This window comes from Equus caballus, chromosome 3 (genome assembly GCF_041296265.1).
Source record: "Equus caballus isolate H_3958 breed thoroughbred chromosome 3, TB-T2T, whole genome shotgun sequence".
NCBI lineage: Eukaryota > Metazoa > Chordata > Mammalia > Perissodactyla > Equidae > Equus > Equus caballus.
The window spans coordinates 42235886-42261670 of NC_091686.1; the positions used below are offsets into that span (position 1 = coordinate 42235886).

Genomic DNA, 25785 nt, shown 5'->3' on the forward strand with positions numbered 1-25785 from the left:
ATGGGAGATCTCAGCTTCATATTCCATCTTTCTAGTGAATCTTACATTTCTGCTCTTATAGTTTTTAACTTCAAAGAGCTCTTTTTGTCGTTCTCTGAATGTTCTTTTTTCATAGCTGTTCTTATTTGGCAGAAAAAATGCCTGGTCTCTTTGAGCATATTAACACTTGCTTTTAAAGTTCTTTCTCCTGGATCAGCCCACGGCCTCATCCAGACAGCTTCCTTCCTGTGCTGCTGCGGCTCCTTCTTGCAGGTTTTGGGCTGTCTGCAAATGTCTCATGGTTCTTGGCCACTGGTTCTTGAAATAGTATTTTGTATGCTTATTTCTAAAATAAGCTCAAAAAGCCAGAAAGTGTCATCTCCTCCCAACCTTCACTGATCTTCCTAGTAACGGCCTCTATCAGCACTTTCTACACCAGATTGGAATGACGTGCTATGTCTGACTCTGATAAAACTATAAACTCCTCTGGGGTAGAGAATGTGCCTTATTTGTTAGCTCCTCGTCCAATGCCTGGCACACAGCAGGGACAATAACTGCTGGATGGACCCAGCTACTGAAGACTCGTCCTCATTTTCTCACACGTGGAATCATCACAGACTAGGCAACAGCTGAATAGAATCTCAATTTCCAACCCTGATAGAAATTATCCTGACAGTATGCGGGAGGAGGGGACAGCTGCCATAAAATTTAGACAGTGCTTTACAGTTTGTAAAGGGGCTAATATCTCATTTAATACTACAGATACCTAAGCAGCCTCTACTACTCCCATTTTACTACTGTTGCCTCACTTCCAAAAACATGCGACTCGAAAGTTAATCCATTCCAAATCCTGACCACAAACCTGAAAGCTGGCCACGTCCCAGAACCCATCCAGGTCTGCACAGGTGGTATCCTTTTCGCTTTGTTTGTATTCCAAGTTGTCCACCAGTTCTTCAAACCGTTTGAATATTTCTGCCTTAAGGAGCCTTTTTTGACCAACTGCGAGGGGAATGAGATCTTCTGCTAAGGGAAAGATGAGATTTTCAAAAGCGAGAGAACAAAACAGGACCTTGGTTGCAAGTCAGCCAGCTGATAGGACGACCTCACCCCAAATATCCTGGGGCTTCCACAATCAAACTCTTACCTTAAAGCAAAACAAAAACCATCGACTACAAAACTTTGTCATACAAATACTGAGCATTAACTGTCTGCTGCTGTTCCCACTAAAACGTAGCAATATTCATTCTCATATATGTTGCTACATAGTAAACAGCATTCTGCTCACCTTGTATTTTACAAGAATTCAACCTCAAACAGCTCACTGTACATCAGCATCTAAGGACTTCACACAGCACACAAGTGATTTTTTCTAAAAAGCTCCTCCAAATAAGATTAAGGAAATATCAGAAAATTTGTTCCATATTTATTTAGGTCATTTTCATTCAGAAAATATTTTTCATAATTAAACAATACTAGATATAGATGTCACTCAAAAAGTCATAAAAAAATCTAATAATAAAATAGGCAAACATTTAACTCCCAGGAATGATGGCTAACATTCTAATTACTTACACCTTATAAGTCATCTACCATTTTAGCACAGAGATACTAGTGAACATATGTTGAGAAATGAAAAGTCTTGCTATTTTGAATAACAAAACTATAAAGTTCAGCAACACTATTTTTGTTTAAGGTAAATGTAAACATATTAAAATAAACAATGCGGAGCCAGCCTGGTGGCCAAGTGGTTGGGTCCATGCACTCACCTTGAGCGGCCCAGGGTTCGCTGGTTCAGATCCTGGGCACGGACCTACACACCGCTCATCAGGCCATGCTGTAGTGGCATCCCACACAGAAGAACTAGAATGACCTACAACTAGGATATACAGCTATATGTCGGGGCTTTGGGGAGAGGGAAAAAAAGAGGAAGATTGGCAACAGATGTTAGCTCAGGGCCGATCTTCCTAAATAAATACATAAATAAAATAAAATAAACAAAGCTAAGACAAAAAACATAAATGTTCCTTCCCCTTTGTTTGGAATATATGCTTCAAGCTTCCTTTCCCACTCAAGGCAGTCGGTCAATATTAATTCCTCTCTTTCATATCGGAGAATCTTTCTAAAATTATGACATATGTTTGAGTTTTACAAATGTTTCTCAAACTAATATCTAAGTATTAGCAATATGACACTTGTACAATAGTAATTTTCCAGAGCTGATGCTTATTTTATGAACTGTGATATATTAAAATCCATAAATACAAGTTGATATCCTATATATGTCCATCTTTCTACACCTAAAACTTATGTGGATGGTTAATGCCAAGAGCCACTCTCCAAGCTAATATTTCTAGTTCTTTCTGTTCTCATTTATCAGAGATGAAACAGAAAGAACCAGACATGCCTGAGTTCTGTCTTTAGTTCTGGTATTGCCCATGGAATTGAGACCAACCCAACTCCCCAGAGTAAGTTGAAGCTAAACCCTGTAAGTCTGGAATTACAGTGTCAGGGCCTCACAGATTCTAATCAGTAGGTTTTGCTTGTCCAAGCGCAGTAGTTCTCAACACGGGTCAATTTTGCCCCCCAGGGGACATCTGGCAGTGTCTAGAGCACCTTTGTCACAAACCAGAGGAGTGCTACTGGTCTGGGATGTTACACAACATCCTGCGATGCAGAGGACGGCCCCACAACAACAATTATCCAATCTGAGTGTCAGTAGTGCCAGGCGAGAAACCCCGGCCCAAGATAAATTGAATCTGTCTCTTTATAAAAAGCATCTTAGCAGGAGAAACTGAGGATAGTTTTTTTCTTAGAAGAAAAATTTAGCTGTTCATATCTAATGAGAACTTAATGAGAAAGGAGACTTGGCTTAGATCCGGCATTATTTAGTTGGGTAAATTGCTTATTATCTCAATGTCTCAGTCCAACAACACAGTGGACTAGCTCATCTTTAAAATCCTTTACAATCGTAAAACCTTATGTTCTACAAACAACTGAAGTGGCTCTGAAATATACTCATTCAGGATAGAACAAATGAGTATTAAAACTATAGGAAGGTAATATTTCTCCTCTATTTGATTGTCAAAGACCAAAAAAGTGGTTAGGACTGCATTGGAAAAGGTGTGAGAATTTTCTTGCTACATGCACTAAAGGACATAGTACGTCATCATTTCCTGTGTGATGTGGAGCGTTGGGGCCTTTCTCCAGATGCAGTCCTCTGATCTGTGACCAAGGCATTTAGGTGACATGGCATTTAGGTTCCCAAACAGGAACTCTAATTTTCAGTCTTCATAGTTGGAGAAACATAATCCTATCTCATGATTTAGTGGGCCAAGGAGCCTCCAATCATCTCCCTCTATCCTTCTTTTACAAAATAAACATTAACTTAGTTTCTTTGTTGGAAAAAAAAAAAGGTATGATAAAATAGGAACTCCCATATTTTGCTGGAGGGAATGTAAATTGAGGTCTTTATATATTTGCACAGGAGAGGATTGAAAAGCATCCAAGTTTGTTCTTTGCAGGCTTGACAGTAATACTACCAGACTGAACTCAATGGAAACAACCAGCAACAGGGGCCTATTAAGTAAATCATGGTGTATCCATACAATTGGATACCATGCGGCCATTAAAACACACACAAAAAAACAGCATGAGAAAGTTCTTAAAGGACTAAAATGGAATATCTCCTACATTTAACATTAAATGAAAAGAGAATAGTATGTTACTGTTTACATTAAAAAGATGTTTATCTACATACGCATTATGTATCTCTGGAAGAATTCACAAGAAATGAATAACACTTGCCTCTGTGGAATGTTCGAACTGCAGGGTTGGGAGCAGAGTTGGAAAAAAGGCTTCTCACTTGTATCTCTTTCTATCTTTTAAATTAGGAACCACATGAATATACTAGCCATTGAAAAAAATTTTAATTTAAAAGATAAATAAAAATCACTCAATGTCAGTTTCCTCCTAATTCATCTACGTATTATATTAAGGTTAAAATAGTTTAATTTTGGTTTTAAATGTCTAGACATTAATACAAAATGCTTACACTGGGAACAAACGCACAGACCTGAAACGCAGCACATGTCGCTGCTGAGATGTCTGATCCTCATCTATTTCAAGTGATGGGACTTCTTTTATTGGAAAGCCATGTAAATTTTCAGCAGTAGTTTCATTTTTATTTAAGACACGATCTATAGATTAAAGAAAACATTACATATACATTTCAAAGCAGCAACTCCTAAAATGACATCCCCCACAAGACAAATATCTTAAACCCTTCAATTTTTTCAACATTGAAATTTAAAATTTTAAATAAATTTAAAATTTAAATAAAATTTTATTTCTGCCTCAAAGATTTCATTCATCAGATCTCCTTTTACAGTGTCTCTCAATGTTCTTCATCTCTTCAAATTTACATTTCGGTCCCCCTCTCAGTCTGCAGTCCTCATTCCAGCTCTGTCTCCAGATAGCCCTCCCCATGCTTTTCCGTCTCTTCTGACCCTGAGATCACACCCTGAGCTACACGGTGAGACATATGGTGAAAAGGGCTCGAAATGATCTCTGATAAATCATAACCCAGAGAAACAAGTAAAAAATTCATGAAAATACCATACCTGTGCTCCCAACTATCAGAGAACTCAAAGGACGGCGTAATTCATCGGAATCTTGATGTACTGAAGTTTCACTTTTGTGTGCCAACATTTCTTTTGTTACCTCTGGAGCCTCATCACTAAACAAGAGCAAAAATACGCTTCATGAAACATGAACCCATACATCTCATTGAAGGATTTCAAAATTATGTTGTTTTTTAAAAACATGGGATAAAATAGAAATAAGTTTCTGTTTTTTAAAACGTGTCTAATCTGGAGGGAAAAACCGTAAACACCTCCAGCGGGAAGGCCCGTCTCTGCTCCCTGCGATGAGATCCACAGATGTGAAGACCTCTCAACCGGACTTACGCACTGAGGAGTCTCGGATGCCGCTGAGCAGTTCCCAGTCAATCTGCCGCCAGCCAGACTTTGGAAAGCAACGTTGCCATTTCTTTTAAAGATTCAAACTGACTTTTTCTCCCCACTTTACAAGTTAATCATTTTGTCTTTTGAGAGTTTTTATAAAGTAATACTCAGTAAAAAAAAAAACACAAACAAAAAAATCCAAACCATGTCTGAGCTACAGTATAGCAATTCCTTCTTTCTAAAAATTTATTTCTAAGCGTTACAATAAAGTCACTTCTTAAAAGCAAAAGAAAGCAAATTGAATCATGAAAATAATAATGCACAGAAATATCAAACCTGTCAAATACATTATTGTAGCCTTCTGAAAAATTTCTTGGAAAGGTCAAATTTTCATGATTTACAATGAACATAGTTTACTAACTAAATAACTTAAAAAGCACAGGCCAAATCTAAGAAAGGCATTCGTTCTCCATCTCAGCAAGGAATTCAGTAATAACATCTCATTCTTACACTTCTGCTTTTAAAGAGATGCAGCTGTAACTGGGTGTCAAAGTAGCGGTACTTGTTGGAGTCCTAGGTGTTACGTCACAGCTCTTCAGACCATCTGGCGGCCGAAACAGAAAATCTACTGGTGCGAAGGATGGCCTCCTTTTCATTTCTGCAGGATTTGTCTCAGGTAACGTTTCCACTTTTGATAAGACTCCATCTGGATCCCTTCCGTTTGTCACACTGGTTTGTGATTCCAAAGTATTTACTTCACTCTCAACTTTAAAAGACATGACCTGGATGTGAATAAACAGAATAGAGTGAGACTCTCTCTTCTGGGGATATATTCCACCAATTTTTTAGGCCCGAAAATGTGAAAGTTAAGAGATATGTCCCATGTACATAATTTAGGAAACAAAAACAAATACAATTAAACGTTTACATGGAGTAAGAAGACCAGCTACATAAACCATTGCTATGGTCCAGAAAGAGGGAGAACCAATCCATATTAAAACAACTAAATAATAGGTTTTAGGTATTACCAAAAATTTAAAAATATGAAAACTAAGGTGGAAAATTCACTCACCTAACAAATACATATCTTTTTGCTTAAATTATGTTGATAATTACAAAGGTTTGAGAATCAGAAATCCAATGTTTATTGGATTACCAGTATTGTCAAGGACAAAATCTTTTTTAATAACTTTGGATTATTATAAATAACTTTATCATATGAGCAAAACTATTTTTCAATGTGACACAGTAAGATTAACCATATAAAATGTGAAGCATATTTTCTTTTTCAAGTCAATTTGTTATTTGGTATTTTTTTTACTGTAATATAATTGGCATACAACATTACATTAGTTTCAGGTATACAACATAATGATTCAATGTTTGTATATTGTGCAATGATCACCCCAGTAACTCTAGTTAACATCCACCACCATGCACAGTTACAAATTTTGTTTTCTTGTGATGAGAACTTTTAAGAGCTACTCTTAGCAACTTTCAAATATACAATATTATTAACTGTAGTCACCATGCAGTACATTACGTTCTCTACTTACTTATTTTATAACTGGAAGTTTGCACCTTTCGACCACCTTTGCCAATTTAATCCACCCATTTCAACATAATTTTTAGAGGTTTCTACATTTCTGAGTTTTAATGAGATACGAATTGAAAGCAGAGTATTTCTACCCGGACGAGAGTTTAAGGGTAACACTGTCCCTGAGGCCTGTGTGGCTGCAAAGGTAGAAACTAGCGATAATCCTTAAGGAGAAAACCAACCTTGAGGGAGGAGTGTGAGGTCCAGCTGCTGGCCTGTGAAGATCACCCTGTACTGCCTTCCTTGGAGGATCTATGTCTGATTTTTGGTAAGAACCTAGCCAGGTTTCTTACACTTTGGCATAACTCTTTTTTTTTTTTTTTTTAAGGCTAAGGAATTGTAGCATGGATTATAAATTAAGGGATTGGGTCCTCGAAATGGTGGCTCTTTTTGAAGACTCTACCAGGCACTATGCTTGATGCTGTCAGAAACGTCAGGTGATTTAATTCTTGAAACTACTCTATGTAGATATTACATGTTACAGCTGGGAGAACAAACTCATAACTTCCCCCAGATTATATAGCCAATTGGAAGTGAGACGATAGGCAAACTCAGGCCTAGCTGAATCCAGAGTCAACGCATTTCACCCACTGCACCCGTCTCCTAGCCGATGCTCACATGAAGGTTTCCGTCAGCTGTGTTTTTATTTTCTCTCTTGTTAACCAAACTACCCATTCTCTACCTATAAGGTTTTGAAGATGAGACACCTCACAAACCATAACAGTAAACCCTCTTGATGCTTCCTTGTGCTTCAAGAGGTTTTCACACACGTGGAGGTTAACCTCTTGAAGCAGTTCTGTAAGCTTAGTTTCAGCTTCATGAAAATAAAAATGAGATTTTCCAAATCTCTAGAAATAAACAGATACTTATACTCTACCTTGCCTGGTTCTTCTTCGATCTTTTCGGCAGGCCTTCCTTGACTGGGTACTTTTCTTTCTGTTTTATTATCTAAAGTAAAAATGACATAACAGATCCATTCTGACTAGATAGAAAATTCTGCATTAAAAGTACTAGGTAAGGAGCCGGTCCAGTGGCATAGCAGCTGAGTTCATACACTGCACTTCGGTGGCCCGGGGTTTGCTGGTTCAGATCCTGGGCATGGACCTATGCACTGCTTATCAAGCCACACTGTGGCAGGTGTCCCACATATAAACTAGAGGAAGATGGGCACAGATGTTAGCTCAAGGCCAGTATTCCTCAAAAATATTAAAAAGTACTAGGTAATTTGGGAAAGAAAAAAAGGCAACAATACGAATCTATGCCTTAAAGGATTTTATGATTAAAAGTCATTTTAAAATATCCTATTTAAAATATCCTATTTAAATACGATAAATACAGATAAAACTTCCTGCCAAGTATAGGATATCTGTTTTCAAAACCAAAGTTGCTGAAGTATTTTACCTTTTGCCTCTATCAAATGCATATTTATTATAGAAAATCAGGAAAAGAAAAGCACAAAAACAATGCAAAAAAAAATCACCCAAGAGGGGCTGGCCCTGCTGCACAGCAGGTAAGTTCACACTGCTGCTTTGGCAGCCCAGGCGTTCAGATCCCGGTGAGGACCTACCCACTGCCTGTCAAAACCATGCTGTGGCGGGTGTCCCACATATAAAGCAGAGGAAGACGGCACGGACGTTAGCTCCGAGCCACTCTTCCTCAGCAAGAAAGAAGAGGATTAGCAGCAGATGTTAGCTCAGGGCTAATCTTCCTCAAAAAATAAACAAATAAAAATCACTCAAGATGACATTATTCAGAAATCATCACTGCTGACACTCCAGGGTATGCTTTTTCAGTTTTTTCCTATGTTCACATATTCACATACATATTTTAGAATTGTGATCACACTGTTCAGAATTTGACCTGTTTTCTTTGCCCACTTAATACATCCTGAACCATGTCATGAAGTGTCTTTCACAGGATCGTTCTTAAACGGTACACTGTATTCCACCAAACAAATGGGCTGTAATTTACTGGGGCCATTAATCTTCACTTTGTGGCGCTGCCCACCGATGCACATACTCCACCGCTTGAGCGCCCACTGTGTGCTAACTGGATGGTGGGGCACTGAACCTGTCTTCGGGACCTGGAATCTCCCGTTTCCTCCTCGCCAACTCAAAGAAGTACATGATGACTTTAAAAACTGAACACGAAAAACCTCAGGGACCAGAGCATTCTACTTCAGCCACTGATGAAGGAACAGTTCTCACCACGCGCCGCTCGCGTGGCCGGCGCAGCGGAGGCTGCTCCCGCGGAGGCTGCACTGGCGGCGCCTGCCCCCGAGGTCTGCTTCGCTCTTTGAGTCATCGACCGAGTGGTTCTCACGCACGTGGGCATTGCAGGCTGCCCTGCTGCGGGAACCACGAAATTAAATGCTTTCGGCAATTACTAAAGCATTGTTGCGGCAACGTCAGAGCTTATAATAATTGCTAACACCCCTACCTTTTTTCTCGTTGGACACTTTCTTTTCAGAAGTTTGTCTTTGACCAGATCATGTTGCTTGAACATCACTCCTATTAATGATCTATTTAAAAGATTAGGTGGTACGTGATTTAATTGCTTAATGAATCAAATTACCACATTTTTCAATCGGTATTTTGACCCCTCATCTGAAATCTGACTATTGTAAAGGACCCAGCAAAAAATCCACCACCCCAAATAAGACGAGATGAAAAAAGTTTTCCATTATATAGATTTCCTTACAAGCTTTTTGTAGAATCCTAGAATTTTGAAAATGCTAATAGCCTAAGCTATTCAAAATAGCTGACTATAATCTTCTGAGAGTCCTTAAACATACCAGCATGTTTTCGCTTCAAAACTTTTGAATTTTGTCTGGAAAAATCTTCGCCTGGATAGAAAACTCTTCCCAGGCGGGGCCGGCGGCCGGCGCGTCTCCACGCCATGAACTACCCGGGCCGCGGGGCCCCGCGGAGCCCCGAGCAGAGCGGCCGGGGCGGCGGCGCCTGGGAGCGGGGCGCGGACGCGGAGCCGGCGTTCGGGGGCGGCGTCTGCCGCTTCGACCGCCTGCCCGGCGGGGACCCGGGCGACGGCGAGGTGCCGCTGGCCCTGCTGCGCGCGGAGCCCGGGCTCGGCGACGACCACTACGACTTCGACTCGGCCGAGTCGGGCCCCTCGCTGCGCTTCTACAGCGAGGCCGGGAGCGGCGGCGGCGGCGGCAGCTCCTCGTCGCTGCACCCGCCGCCGCCGCCGGGGCCGTCGAGCCCGGGGGACGGCGGGGCGGCGGAGGGGGGCCCCGCGGAGAGGAGGTGGCCCCGGCCCGGCGGCGCGGCCGCCCGGCACCGCTACGAGGTGGTGACGGAGCTGGGCCCGGAGGAGATGCGCTGGTTCTTCAAGGAGGACAAGAGGACCTGGAAGCCCTTCATCGGCTACGAGTCGCTCCGCATCGAGCTCGCCTTCCGGACCCTGCTGCAGGCCACGGGCGGCCGGCCCCAGGCCGAGGACCCGCGCGGCGACCGTGCGTGCGGCCCTGCCTCCAGCTCCGGGGAGGACGACGACGACGACGAGCGCGGCTGCGGCTTCGGCCCGCGCGCGGCGGGGCGCGAGCCCGCGCTGGAGGAGCTGGTCCACGTCGAGCGGGTGTGTGTGCGCGGCGGCCTCTACGAGGTGGATGTGACCCAAGGAGAGTGCTACCCGGTGTACTGGAACCGTGAGTAGCCTGCCGGGGGCGGGAGCGGGCCGGGCCGCCTCTGCGGGGCCCACACGCACCGGGTGGGTCTGGCAGGCGCTGAGGCCTGGCGTTTGGTCGGAGCCGGACGGAGACTGGGGCAGCGCCGGCGGGTGAAGGATGAAGGAGCAGATGGCAGAACCCGAACTGCCTGGGGTCAGGAGGAGCGGGTACTGCCGGGGAGCGCCTCCTAGTGAGCGGGTGCTGCTGCCATCCCCTGGAGGTGCTCCAGGAACGATGCCCAGCTCGAAAGGTTGCAGTCGGTGATCCTACCCGAGCTGTGTCCACCCGGGGATCTGACTCGGTCTCGTTTATCCTGAACGACCTATGATTTAAGTAGCAGCCTGTCCTCCGGAGTGGGAATGTCGGAGAGGATCTGCCCGAGAATCAACAGTTCACTTATGGACTCGTGTCTACTAGGTAAAAGAAGAGTGACCACCTCTACCTCAGGCTTACAGAAAGCTTTCCAGAGAAACTTCTGCTCGACTGGGATCTTAAAGAAGGGCATTGCTGGCCGAGGGAATGGCATGGGAAAGGCCTGGAGTCATGAAGAAGGATAATGCACTCAGAGGACTCGGGTTCTGTTTGGCGGGAGCATTGGGAATAAGGAAGAAAAGAGTAGAAGACGGCAACTGCGTAGGCAGGCAGAGACTAAATCAGGACAATGCCTTTTCATACTGCAAACTTAAATTTTACCCTGTGAGAATGAAATGTTGGAAGGTATAAAATGAGGAAATTGCTTCATCAGATTTTTTCATATAAGATTATCGCTCTGGCAGCCGTGGAGAAGCCGTGGAGAAGATAAATAGAACGCTGGAAAAGTGATAATCATAATCAGAGAGCTAGTTAAGGAGTTATTGCAGTATTGCAAGTGAGGATCAGTGAGGGTCCAGGACAGCCCTTTTCGAATGGTTATTGGAAGGATGGAGGAAGATGTTAAAGAAGTAGAATGCACGCTATTAATGCAATATGAGTAAGAGGAAGGGTGGTCTAGTTTAGCTCTCATGTTTTCAACTTGGGGGATTGTAGAGGAAGAACAGGTTTCCCACCGAAGTCCACTTCGGGGTGGCCGAGGGAAGCTAAATAATCATTTATTGTGGCATATTGCATTTAATGCCTGTTGCACACCCGGGTAGAAGCATCCAGTGGGCAGTTGGATATATGGGTCTGGAGCTCAGAAGAAAATAGTGCTGCAATTAAAGAAGCAAAGATTCTCGTAATTTAAGCGAGTGGTCTCTGAAGTGATGTGTGCAAACACCCTGTTAGGGATTCTACAGTGAAAATATTTGAATTTATATTTACTTTCTATTTCATCCTTTCAAATTTTCTATTTTTGTATGTTTTATAATGTATAAAACATTTTAGAACAGTAATACATATGCATAATGTATAAATAAGTATGTATGAGAATGTGCTCAAGATATTTTTGGAGGTTAGTAATTTAAACTGATTGGGAACTAGTGGTCACTTCTGAGCATTGCCTTCACCATAATAACCTGAATTTTTTTTAAAAAAATACATGTTTCTGGACACTATCTCCAGAGACTCTGATTTACTAAGTGTTTAGGAAGAAACCTGAAAAATCCATCTTTTAATTTAATTCCTCCAATGATTCTGATAATCAGCCAAGTCTGATTACAGGGTAATACCATGGAAAACACATATAGAAAGAGAAGATAAGGAGATAGATAGGTTTGAATGACACTGCTAATTCTAAAAGTTCCAAATATGTTAATTCATATTCTCTTGATTTTTAATAATCTCATAGAATGGCCATAGTCAGTATTGAATTGTCTCCACTAAGCTAAAATTAACATTAAAAATTCAAAAGTCTATTTTAATGTTATATGTTCTATTTTGGGCACAGGTTTCTCTCTCATACGTACACAGATTACATGGAACATTTTTTGACTAGCCGAGAGAGAACTTTTTTCCTAAGCATGTAAAATTCTGCCTTGCCTGGATCCACCAAAATATTAAACTTGAAAGGCTAAGGACAAAAATGGCCTATGATTTAAAGCCTGTTCTCCATTTCAAAATGAAGACATTGCCCACATCTAAAATCTTCCTTCTGTGAATCAAAATTTGAGAAAAAGATGACAACGTAATGTGAATGCCTGAAAGGATCACGTAATAAAAACTTTTGAGGACTGTTACGGGCTGAATTATGTCCCCCTGCAAACTCATATGTTAAAACCCTTACCACCAGCATCTCAGAATGGGATGGTATTTGGAGACAGGGCCTTTAAAGAGGTGATTATCAAGTTGAAAGGAGGCCATTAGGTTGGGCCCTAATCCTCTCTGACTGGTGTTATGTAACGAGGAAATGTGGACACACACAGGGACACCAGGGATGCGCACACAGAGAAAAGACCACGTGAGGCCATAGTGAGAAGGCTGCCAAGTGCAAGCCAAGGAAAGAGGCCTCAGAAGAAACAAAACCCACTGACACCTTAATCTTGGACTTCCAGCCTCCAGAACTGTGGGAAAATAAGTTTCTCTTGTTTAAACCACCCAGAATGTGGTATTTTGTTATGGCAGCCCTAGCAAACTGATACCAGGACAATAAACCACTTATTCAACTTTACAGTTAGACTGATGAAGAACTGAGAAATATGTACAGGTTTTTAACCCTTATGGCCTTGTTTTTTGAATCAAAAGAAGCAAACAGTACTTACAGTATAATTGTATTGTCCAGAGTTTCTCACCTCTGTGAAATTGATTTAAACTTGGTAAATGGTAGATATTATTGACAGCAACTCTTGCCTCAATGTAATTTAGTATTCTTAGTGTAATTGTTACTTTGAAATGTGATCCCAGGTATATTTTGAGGTCTATATATTTTGTAAGATAGTATTTTGTGTGATTGCTAACTACTGACCCAATTTTGCAATTATAACATTGTAACCAAGCTAAATGAAGATCAGAATAAATGATTGTTTAATTAAAAACAAAACAAAAAGCTCTTCCCATAGTGCACTCTCCAACTTCCTTGGAGACTTCGTTCAAAATGCCACTGTCTCAGCGAGGCCCCATCAGAAGCTCACCCTGTACCAGCTTCAATACTCCCCATCTGCCGTCTCTTTTTTTTTTATTTCCCGCATAATACTAATGACCATCACATACTATATATTTTTCTTTTCATTGCCTATCTCAGATGTAAGCTCCATGAAAACAGGGAAGGTTGCTTTATTCATTACTATATCCTAGAGACTAGAGGAACATGGTAGTGACTCAATTTATTGAATACATGAAACAGAGCCTTCTCACCTGATAAAGAGACATGCTATTTACCTCCTTGCCCACTTCACTTTATTTTAGTAATCGTCCTATTAACTTTGTTCATAATGGTGTTCTGAAGACCCATAAGTTTATCCCCCACCCTACGTGCTTTATATCCCTATCTGCATTTTATAATGACATGGATGCATAATAGAGCCCAGTAAACAAACAGAGTGACACACAGAGTTGGTATAGATCTCATAAGGGATGTTTGGCAATGAATATTTCAAGTGAGTACTTCCTTAGCATCTAGCCAAAACTGCTCTATGTCACCATACCAATAACAGGGAGTTTGGTACTGTTAACTCTAGTAAAATAATCACTCTGATTGAAGCTGATAATAGATTTAAAATGAATTTACTTACTCTGAGAAAAGGAGCATGATTCATCATTTTAGTAACAATTATCTCCTATCAACTACACCCTAGTCAGCTCCATTTGGGCTTTGGCCTTTGACCTGGCAATCCATACAAGATGGAAGAGCATTAAAACAATCAAAAGAAGATAAAGTTAAAAAAAGGAACTGCCATAATTTACTTCCATGTCTCATTACAAAATAAAGTTTCCATTTTAAAGTTAAATTTTACCCATAGTCATCTAACCCTTATTCATTTATGGCAAAAAGATACTTGCCAAAAAGATACTTGCTAACTTAAATTACTCTCTTTTCTGGTTCTGGTTTGATTTAAATTATGCTTAAAAGCCTCAAAACGTACTCATATTTCTCAGTGAGCACAAAGGAGAAATTTCATACTATATTTTCCAGGTATTAGAATCCTTGTTAATATGATGAACTGGAAATATTTGGAAGGGGTCGATGAAGAGACTAGAGTATTAAGATCTCTTCTCTCCTGTTTATGAAAAGATACTGCACAGCTTACTTTCTTAGCTTTGACAGTTTGCCTTCAAATCCAATGATTATGCACTTGTCCTCTGTCCATAAGAAAATGATCAGAAAGCAAGGAAGAAATCCAGCAAGCGAAGGATTGATTAAAAGTGATAAGATATTTATCAACTCTAAAATTCCTGAAGAAGCACAATCAGACTTCTCCTCTAGATAGGAGCCACTTGCTTCTCCAAATCTCAGGGAAGATCTAGTGCTGAAGAAACGAGGCACAATGTAAACAATATTCAGCGATGGCTATTGTCTAAGTAGACAATAAAAAGCTACTGGTGAATCACGTTATTTAACACAACAATGTGTGTCTTTTTCCCCCCTACATATAACACTTTGTAAATAGCTGTTTACAGTTTAGACCAATGACTGGTGCCTTACATACTCTTGAGAAGCCAGATTAAATTCAGCCCCTTCCAAGAGGTCTTCTCTGATGTTCCTCCAAACAGAAACAATCTCGCCCTCCTCGAACACATACACACCATATTTTTCTGTATCTTTCCACCTTGAGCTACATTCTACTACTTTTGGTCACTTCCATGTTATCCTAAGGTCACACGCAGAGTAATCAAAGGTCTCTCAAATAAATCAATGACATTCCTGAAGCAAACAAAAACAGGCGATATCTTGAGCTTTTATGTTATTCACTTCTTATTTAAATCAGGAATGAATACACAGCCAACAAGAGACTACTTTGAAAAGAGCAAATCACCAGTGACTACCTAATTTACAAATCCAGCTGCCTGTGTTCAAACTTCATCCCTCTTAACTCATGGATCATTCTCTTCTTTAGATCACCCCTCCTCCAGCTTCTGTCCTGTTTTAGCTCTCCTGCCAATCTGACCTATCACTGGTACCTGACTTCTGCCCACTTGAAGGTGCTCTCTAGACCTCACTCTTTCACAATGTGTATATCTTTACTGGAGTGGTCTCATTTAGCCCTACAGCTTAAACCCCCATCCATACTCCCAATATCATATCCTAAATCCACCACTCAGCATGGATCTCCGTCCTGATTTTCAAATTTTTATTCCCAACTGCCTGTTATCCAGATGGCCCAAATGAGCTTAAAAAAAAGCAGAAAAAGCATTATCAATATGCACCCACTTAGGCATATTCCTTTTCCTGCCTTCCACACCTCTTTTAGCAGCAGCACAATTTATATGGTTGCTCAAACTAATTTATCTTCAGAATCATCTTATCTCCGACTCTTCAATTTCCTTCACCCCTCACCATCTGCTTGGTCCCCGTCAATTTCTCTCCTGAGATGTCTCACACCTGTTTCTTCCTTTAAGCCCACTGCCCCAGTCCCCTTATCCTGTCTCATCTATTCTAGCACAACAGTCTCACTACAGTCTTCCTACCTATAAGTTCTTCCCCTTCCAGACTACGATCTTCCAGGCAAGGGTAATCTTCCTGAATTATTCATCTGATCATGGTACAAGCTCATGTATAAGCCTCTCTTGACTCTGCGCATCCGACAGGATGGACGCCAAATCCTTCACCCGGCCTTCACCGTCCAGCCCGGCTCTGACTGCTTTGCTAGTTTTATCCCGTGTCAACCTACCTACGGCTGCACCGAGAGACCTCATCTCCATCTTCTGAACTATTAGGATGTCACTCCCGGCTCCTGCCAACTAGCTAAGTGAATAAAGGGACTACAGGGAAAGGGTTATTTTAGTCATTTAAACTCTCAAAGAATCGCTTCTTGGCCTCTTGGCTAAGATCAAGTATAATCTCTTAAAGAAAAGTCTGGTTAAGAACTATTCCTGAATATCAAGTTATGATACTAAATTTACCTTTTTTGGTTGGTGTGCTGGTATTGATGAAAGAAAAATAGGCTTATTGGGTCAATAAACACCCACTATAAACGGTTGTCACTGAGGTTTCTCTCTTAATTTTTTTAGTCGCTTTTCCTCTAGGTATTTCCGGAGCATTTGTCTTCGTTGATCACTTAGAAGAGAGACTTCGCTGATCCTAAGCAGGGGGGAAAATAGCATATAAAACGTTCAAATAAAAAGTTATCCAAATGTCTAATATGCCATTGTCTAACTTCAACAGCTGCTAAGCAATACTTTCAGTAACTTCGTATTGATTCCTTAGCACGCTAACCACACAAGTCATTTCAACCCCTATTCTTTTAAAGTTTCTCTTCATTTTGCCTTCTCTTGTTCACATATTAACAGCTTGTCATGTACTAGGCATGCATTACTTCACTTTTAAATTAATTAACTTCTATGATCACCCACCTCCAAGCTGACCTCCAACAATTCTCACCTCCTGGTAGTCACGCCCTTGTGTTGTCCCCTCCACACAGAATAGGGCTGAGCTGTGTCACCAAGAAAAGTGTGGGAATGATGGAGTGTGGCTTCCAAGACTGTATCATTAAAGACAGTGCAGCTTGGCCCTGCTCTCTCTCAGATCACTTGCGCTGGGGAAGTCAGTGGCCATGTGGAGCCTTAAGGAGACTCAAGCAACCCTATGGAGATGCCACATGACGAAGAACTAAGGCCTCCTGCCAAAAGCCAGCATCCACTTGCCAGTCATGTGAGTGAGTCATCTTGGAAACAGCTCCTCCAGCCTCAGTCAAGCTTCAGAGGCATCCCTGGATGACGCCTTGACTGCAACCTGCAGAACCACCCGGCTGAGCAGCACCCAAATTCCTGACCCACAAAAACTGTATGAAATAATAAATGCTTGTTGTTTTAAACCATTAAGTTTTGGGGTAACTAACACAATTTTTCCTTTGAGATTAAGGCTAGTTGTCAGATTCCTTACCTCTCACCTATGATTCTCAACTCAGGTTTCTACTATGTATTCTCATGTTTATTTAAACTTGTTTAAAAAATATGAGCAGCTACTATGTACCAGACATTTTTAGGAAGTAAGAATAAGAGAATTTCTGCCCCTTAAGGGCTCACAGTATCGTGGGGGAGATGAGCACAGTTTCAATTTGGTTTAGCATGGATTGAAGACTACGAGAATGCACAATTGAGAATCAGTATAAACCTGTCTGGGGAGGTCAGGAAAGGCTTTTCAGAAGAGTGAATACCAGAGAAGGGTTCTGAAGAATGAGAGTGTGTTTGCCCACTGGGTGAGGGTTTAAAATAATCCAGGGAGATGACTGCACAACTCAGTAAATTTACTAAACAAAAGGCATTTACTTAAATGGGTGAATTTTATGGTATGCAAATTCTACCTGAATAAAGTTGTTTAACAGAAATAATCCAGGCAAAGAACAGAAGATGCGAAAGCTCAGATGATGAAGTGGTTAATCATCGATGAAAACCCTGTATCCTCAACTTCCCTGAAGTTCCTGTTCCCTTCATCTCTTGATCTAACCGTAACCTGGCTCTCCCCTGAAGACAATGCTCCCCATATTGTCCTCTCAAGTGGTTTACTGATTTCTCCTCCCAAAAAGGTCATATCACTGGGCCTGAAGCGGGCCAGGGGGGTGATCCCTCATTGCTGTTTCTCAATTATTTCTTCCTCTTCAGTAGAACAGCCCAGCTTTATATTTCACGTCATCAGATCATACTAGACAGTACCCTGACTTGCCATCTATAGATGGCAGGTTCTTCTCTCAGTATTTTACAATTTAGTAAATGGCCACTCCATTTTTTTAGTTGCTCAGGCCAAAACCCTTAGAACCAACCTGACTTTTCTTTATCAACCTACATCCACTCCATTAGGAAATCCTATTGGTTCAAACTTCAAAATATATCCAGAATGAAACCACCCAGGGTTGCCGTTCCCACTGTGGTCAACCATGAGCTAAATTATTGCAGTTGTCTCCTAGCTGGTCTCCTGGAGGCCATGCTGGTCACCCTACCATCCATAAGTGATGCTTTAAAACATAAAGCAGATTATAAACACACTAATCCAATAATGGCTTCTCATGTCACTCAGAGTAAAGCTCATCTCCCCGTAAAGAAGGCCCTCGGGGCTCTACGGGCACTGTCCCCCTTGTTCGTTCTTCTCTAGCCACGCTCACCTGCTTGCTTCTCTGGAACATGCCAGGCCTACTGCCACCTCTAGACTTTCACAAATGGAAAATAAAGGCTATTTTAACAGCATACTGACAGAGTTAGACTTTCCTTTGAGAGATTTTGGTCAAGGAACGGAGTATTTGAGAGGGCTAGAGTAGACACAAGGAGCTGATATAGGCAGCAATATCACCTCCTCAGACAAAAAATGTCTAGCTCTTCCTTTAAAGGTCACCCTTTATCATTCTATGGCCCAGTTTTCGTTTCCTCCCAACTCCTAAGACACGTTATTCCTTACTTTCTCCCCCCCAACTACCAACCCATTTCCTTTGACCTTCAAACATGCACCGATCACGTCATCTCAAAAACAAAAACAACCCTACAACACTTTTGTCCAATTCTTTTCTCTCATTTTCCTTTAGAATCACAAAAGTGATAAATCTGGAAGAAATATTTTAGCCGAAGCCTCTCTTTTGCAGAATCAATTAAGCTTGAATACGTTCAATATGTTGTACATGCTGCATATTTCACTGGTCCTGGAAAATGACAAAATTGAAGCAGTGAACATTTAAACAACTGGACACCTCATTTATCTACAAAACTTCTATTTTAATGTCCCTTATCAATTCATCTTGTCAACACTTATCTTATTCAAACTCCAGAAGTCAGAACTTTATTATCCGTACTGCCATATAGGAATCCTAAAGCGTTACAATACTCCACAAGTGAATGGAACTTTCACAGCCTTTACCTTAAATAGACAGTATTTAGTTGTAGAAAATACCAAGTTATTTAGAATGGGATTTCAAAACTCCATTCTTCTGGTAAGGTTTTTTTTTTTTTTTTTTTTTTTGATGTGGAAGATTGCCCCTGAGGTAACATCTGTTGCCAAATCCTCCTCTATTTTGTTTGCTGGACGCTGCCACAGGCTTGATGAGCACTATGTAGGTCCATGCCCAGGATCCGAACCCACAAACCCCGGGCCGCAGAAGCAGAACCTAACCACCACACCACCCAGCTGGCCCCTGGTCAAGGATTTTTTAACCTCAGGTATTAAACCAACTTTTTTCCCCTCTTCAAAGCAGTTAAAACTACAATAGCTCTTTACTTACTTTGCCTCACACGCATCTCTTCTGGAATAGGCTCTTGAGATGCCTCCTCCAATTCAAGATTTCTACCTTCCAACGTTGGAGTGTCATTTTCATTCATATTTATTGTATCTGCTTACTGAGAGAGAAATCTCTCCTCAGCAATTTTAGCTCTAATCATCTCAATATTTAAATCCTTTCTCAGTTGACTGGCAAAATGTGATGCAGCCATCCTGCCAGGCAAAAGAAAGGTAGACAATTTATATAGGTTTTCATATTATTTAAAAAAATAAGATTCCAGTTCACCTCCTGCCCCAACTCAGAGCATTCTGAAATAAAAATTTTTCAGTACAAAATGGAATAAATATGTGACAATGCAAAGTGGGAAGAAAGTTATCAGAAGATAGTACAGTCTATTTTGGGGTTCTACATAGGGCCTTGCTTGACAGATGAAGTGAAGCCCAGGAAGCTATGGGCCATAACATAAACAAGAGGCTCTAGGCTTACCGCACAGCATTACAAAGTGACAAGTGTGAAGGAAAGGAGAGGATAGGGAGAGTAAGCGAAGGACAGTATACAGAATCGTTTCCTAACCTTTCCCTGTGATGAAGGCAGGCAGCCTGGCATTTTTTCTCAAGCCACAAAACAAAACAAACCAAACACACAAGATGCCTATTAGACAGACAGGGATGATAAGCAGGCAGTTGGATATACAAGATTGAGCAAAAGATGGGTTTTTAGAAGAATTACCATGGTCACACAGAAGGATAGCCATGCAGTTTGCCATTTGAGGGCATAATGAAATTATTTTCGGCCATGTAAGAAATCACATTGTTTAGCTGGCACATACTCTTTTCTTAGAAAGATTCTTGAGAGTGTGTTCAAGCCAAACAAGGGAGAAGGACAAGAAACAGGATGCCATGTGTTCCAGGAAATCCTTCATTCAAATGAGGAAAAGAATAAAGGAAAGTGGAAAGTCTAAGGGAGTCTCCTATGCAGCTGGTATAGAAAACAACCAAGCCCAACGGGAGAAAGACGACTGATTCTCCAGAAGCGTTGCTGGCTTAAAAGAAAAAGAAAGAAAGAAAGAAAAAGGGGACGGTCTGCCAATAGGAAGATAGAAAAGTTCCAAGCACACTAGACTCTTCAACAACAAGAACAACTGAGACAGTCCACTAGAAAACTCCAGATCAAAGAACAATCTGCACAAGAAATGAATGCAACCCATTAAAATGTTACAATCAACAGAGTATACAAAAAATGAGAATTCTTCTGACCTGGATGCTAATAACACTCTCCTGTAAGAGCCCAGGGGAAGTGACAAAGGACTCCACTTTTCAGTAAGCATGCTCCTCTACTATTTGACTTCCCACCTCCTGGAAGTATTAATGTGCTAAATGTTAAAGAAACAATAAACCATTAGTTACTTTAAAATACAGCGTAGCACTATACACCACAAAGAGAGACAGCCTGCATGCAAAAGCTCGAGTTAATAGTAAAGGCGTGTTTGTCACCTAAACCAGCACAGGTGGTTAGTATCATCGCTATCGCACAGGTGAGGGAGAGAACTGCCCGCGCTAGCACAGCCAACAGGCGCTGGAGCTGGGATCTCAAGCCCTGCAGCCTAGCTCTTCACATACAGGACATCCAAGTTCCCCTCTTGGCTGAGTGGAGTTTCTTCCAGCTTGAAAGTCTAGAATGCCTTCATCTTGCTTGCCTAGAGGTTCCCAACCAGGGCGGTTTTAGATGTCGCTGGCTCTGGGAGCAGCTAATGGAATTGAGGGTCGGGACCAAGGATGCTAAGCATCGTCCCGCCCCAGAGGCCAATCACGGCCCAGTGGTGAAACGCTGACAGCTACATAGATTATGGCAACGAATATTTACTCTTCTGGAGGACGGAGCCATCGGCTGCGGGAAGGACAGGTAACTGGTCCTAGAGGAGCCTCCCCCGAGAGGAGTCCAGCTCGCCGCCGCCCACCTCAGACCCTTCCAGACCTTCTAGGAGGAGGCGAGCCAGCGCCCTTCCTCCAGCTCCCAGCACCCACCTCCCTGAGGCAGCCTGTAGCGTGAAACCTCAGTCAAACCAAAAGGAAAGAAACGCTCCGTATCTGGAGAGCCGCCGCTGCCGCCGCCTCGGAGCAGTGCCGCCTACACCTGAGCCGCCCAGAATCCGAACTTCCCACATCCAGCCTCTGATTGGAGGGCCTTTGAGCAACCCCGCGGGGAAAGGGGCCCGCCCCTTCTTTTTTTGACGAGGCTTGCGATTTCGTCCGTCCCTGCGCTATTCGAATTGATTGAAAGGTGAACGGACTGTTCAAAGGATGGGCGCGTCCGACGCGATTATGGCTGAGGATCGGGGACGGGGCGCTGGTGAGGCGGTGCGGTCCGTAAACCGCCTGGAGCTCCAGGGCGCCAGCATCCGAGGAAAGATGAAAGCGCTCCTCGGAGCAGAAGGGACTCAGTGTTTGCAGGGCTTTTAATGTCCTTGTTTAGTCACACAAATCCAGCACAACTTATTGGAACGTTTTCTTCACTTAATATTTTTTAAAAAGGGTTTACTACCCCAGAATTCTCCTTACATGGCTTAGCGTTACTTTCCAACATCGCCAGGCTTTTTTTTTTTAATCCGGTTTTTATTGAGGTAAAATTTAAATACCGTGGAAAGGATTGATCTTTTAGTGTGCGATTTCATGAGTTTTGCTAAACGTAAACAGCTGTGTAAGCACCACCCAATCGGGAAACAGCATTTCCATCACTGAGAGTTCCCTCATCCCCTTTCCAGGCGCCCACTGTTAGGCAGCCAACCTCTGCTCTGATTTCCATCACCACACACATAAAGGGGGTAGTCCTCTCCCAGGTGGCCCTTCTTTCTCTAACCATGCTTTCCAGATCCATCCCTACTGTTGCGTGATCAGGAGTTGGTTTTTATTGCTGAAAGGTATTCCATCGAATACTTTGTCTATCCATTCACCCATTGCTGGACATCTGGATTATTTCCATTTTTGGCTATTATGAATAAAGTTGTGTGGAAATTAATAAATAGAAACCTCACTAAATTGGAGTCTTGGGATCCAGAGGCGGAGCTTTCACACCCTACCTCCTAGCAGAGCCCAACAGGAAGAAGACAGACTTCTTCTTGACCAAGAAGCTCAGCCAATGAGAGACTATCACAACTCAGCTAGTGAAATGCTGCTACACCTCTGGACTCCTTGTTTACAATGGCCCTCCCAACTTCCTCTTCCGCCCAGAATAGAGTTTCTCCTCCATGCTGCTAGCGACTTGCACCTGGCTCGCCGTGGTTTCAGACTTTGAATTGCAATTCTTTCTTGGTTCCCCGTAAACCCATTTTTGCCGGAGAAATAACTGGCTGTCTGTTTAAGGTCAACAGTTGCTATAAACATTCTTGTACAAGTCTTTTTTGTGGGCATGTTTTATTTCTCTTGGGGAAACATAGATGTGGTATTTCTGGGTCATTCTGGGTATGCTTAACCTTATAGGAAATTGCCAAGCAGTTTTCCAAAAGAAAGATGGCACATTGTTAGGAATGGAGAGGGTCATGGTGCAATGATAGAAGATTCTATTCACCAAGCTAGAGCAATTTGAAACATGTATGGATCTAATAAAGTAGGCTCACAATTGATGAAGCAAAAATTTACAGAACTACAGAGAAAAAATGGATGAATCTGCCATTATCGTGAGTGATTCAACATACCTCTCTCAGCGCTGATTGACCAAACAGACACAATTCAGCAATGATATAAAGACGAGTCAACAAAAGAATTAAGCAACTTGACCAAATGAACCCTGACCCATGACAGAGACAATCCAGAGCTGATCCCTGCTTCCTGGGTCCCTCCCCAGAATCACCCAGCAGGGCCTACACCCTGAGGTGAGCCCCTCCCAGGTCGCTGTGCCCAGACTCCCCAGGGTTCCCCTGAGAGGCTTCATGTTCTCCCTTGCAGCAGCAAGTAAATAAACCAAACTTTGCTTAACTGCAACTTGTGATACCAAACCTCTTAATCTCAAATTCGCGTGTCTGATGTACAGTAAGCCGAACACAGAGACATGCGTGCCTGGAGGCAGAGAAAGATTTATTCAAATTGGCCAAAACAAGGGGGAGGAAAACAGGTTCTCTCAAAACTACCTTCACAAGAGAGGAAGGTGGGGGATTTCATAAGCTAAGGGGGTTGGCAGGAGGAGTTTCAAAGAAACAAAGGGGAAATCCGTGATGTTCCTTTCGCTCCAGATAAGCCCTTGGGCAATTTGACTTCTGGGTATCAAGGGCAGCTGGGGGCTGTTTATCTGGTGATTGTAACTTCATTGAAGGCATTCTTGGGGCTGCACTGGTGGTGTGGCAGTTAGGTTCATATGCTCCACTTCAGCAGCCCCGGGTTCATGGGTTCAGGTCATGAGCACGGAGCTGTAAGCCACTCATCAAGCCATGCTGTGGCGGTGCCCCATATACAAAATAGAGGAAGACTGGCACAGATGTTAGCTCAGGGACAATCTTCCTCACCAAAATAATAATAATAAAATTAAAAGTAACAACAATGAAGGCATTCTTTTTCTTCTGCAAAATAAGCTTATAAATCCTTGTTACCCTTGAGTCACCACTCAAGTTAAACAAAAAAAGCAGCAAATTGACAAGATTAATTTCCTTTCACCTACATCTGTGTCGGGAACAAGGTCAAAAGAATCGAATGTTTACAGTAACCCTCAGGTACCCAGCTTCAGGTGTTCTTGGTGGTCTCCATCTGATGGGCTTTATCTGTAGACATCTTGAGATGGAGTCTTGAAATCTTGAAATTGGATTACCAAATAGGAGCAAGAGAAATCATTATTGATTCAAGAAAAATTTATAATGTAGAGCGGAGATTAGTTTTAGAGTCTGACCACCTAGGGCTCTAGTTCTGGAGCTGCTCAATTTCTGTTCTCAGACTTCATTGATGTGAGTCATATCAACACCTACTTCATAAGTGATATGAGATTTTCACATATTGTGTATATGGGGTAGCCATTCTGGTTCAAAACTGATTTGGCTTGAACTAAGGAAGCTTGACTTACTGCCTATCAAACACACATTGTACATCTGCTTTAACTGTTAAAGAATGCATTCTCTTACAAGAATGCATACGTCCCCTCCTACAATGCCAGTCTCAGCCAGTATCCAGTGTCAGTAATTCCCTATTAGTAACACCCATATCAGCACTCTGAAGATAACTTCCCTTTCCTGGACATCAGGGTCAGGTTGACCTGCTAATTTTTAACTGAATACCTCTTTGAAACTTTGATGAGTATGTATCCTGGGCATGTTTAAGGTATGTTCTTTGTTCTAAAAAGCTATAAAACTGTACTGAAAACCATGCTTCTCTGGAACATTTTCTTCCTTTGTGGAAACTGCCTTCCCAGGTAATAATCCTCAACTTGGCTCAAGTAAAACTCAGCTTATCTCTCTAACCTATAGACTGGTTATGGGTTATTTTGCGTAGACATAAGGTTGTTGTGAGAATGAAATGAAATATCCTACCTAAAGATCATAGCATAGCAGCTGGAATACAGTAAGGACTTCAAAACCTGGTAGTTACTGTGAGCTGACCACAAAAGGGAAAAGTTAGAATGAGGCTCAAATCCTGCGGGCGCCCCTGTGTACTCCACCAGCCCCGTTCCTGGCAAGGCAGGGAGCAGGGCTTGGGTGGAGAACCGGACTTCATTACTTAATGAATCTATTTGCCTGTAACAGTTAAAGCTGAAAGGAAGATAATGGGGCTCTAAATTCTCCACTGGAATTAAAGGAGGAAAGAATTACAATTAAAGGATTCTCCATTTCAAAAACCTGTTCTGTTTTCCCCAGTTTTAAAGATGCTCTCTAGAGCCAGCCTGATGTCCTAGCAGTTCAAGTTCAGCGTGCTCCACTTCAGCAGCCTGGGTTCAGTTCCCGGGCACAGAACCAGACGACTCATTTGTCAGTAGCCATGCTATGGTGCTGGCACACTTAGAAGAACCAGAAGAACTTACAACTATACACAACTATGTACTGGGGACTTTGGGAGGAAAAAACGAAGAAAAAATGAGGAAGATTGGCAACAGACGCTAGCTTAGGGCAAATCTTCCCCTGCAAAAAATAAATAAATAAATAAATAAATAAATAAATAAATAAATAAAGATGTTCTCACTTTGTGTGTCTAATACACTTTTAAGTCCTAATGGCTCCAGAGTCCATGTAAACCAAGCCTTGGATTAGCAGGGGCCCGAGATGAGTACAGGATAGTGGCAAAGAGTGTGGGCTTTGACTTGGGTTTTAATCTCTACCCTGCC

At 42.0% G+C, this 25785-nt stretch overlaps 2 protein-coding genes across 17 annotated transcripts in view; one reads left to right on the plus strand and one right to left on the minus strand.

Moving 5' to 3' along the window:
* Window positions 1-25785, minus strand: part of LOC102149709 (disks large-associated protein 5) — a 69500-nt gene that overhangs the window by 13293 nt on the left and 30422 nt on the right. For 6 of the 16 annotated variants that reach the window (XM_070263316.1, XM_070263320.1, XM_070263319.1 and 3 more), the window contains exons 1-6: window positions 8745-9326; window positions 7415-7485; window positions 5451-5722; window positions 4599-4714; window positions 1746-4175; window positions 842-999 (exon numbers count right to left, since the gene is read on the minus strand). In XM_070263316.1, the coding sequence (XP_070119417.1) occupies window positions 4027-4175; window positions 4599-4714; window positions 5451-5722; window positions 7415-7485; window positions 8745-8871 (735 nt within the window). In that variant the 5' untranslated portion in view covers window positions 8872-9326 and the 3' untranslated portion in view covers window positions 842-999; window positions 1746-4026. Of the gene's footprint in view, window positions 1-841; window positions 1003-1745; window positions 4176-4598; window positions 4715-5450; window positions 5723-7414; window positions 7486-8744; window positions 9327-16195; window positions 16374-16673; window positions 18919-19494; window positions 19704-25785 lie in introns of those variants that run through there. The other 10 variants (XR_011437474.1, XR_011437473.1, XR_011437471.1 and 7 more) reach the window with 7 other exon arrangements.
* On the plus strand, window positions 9411-14687 carry LOC138923608 (phospholipase DDHD1-like). The gene is made up of 2 exons (XM_070263312.1): window positions 9411-10201; window positions 10640-14687. The coding sequence occupies exons 1-2, from the start codon at window positions 9436-9438 to the stop codon at window positions 10777-10779; spliced, it is 906 nt and encodes a 301-aa protein (XP_070119413.1). The 5' UTR covers window positions 9411-9435; the 3' UTR covers window positions 10780-14687.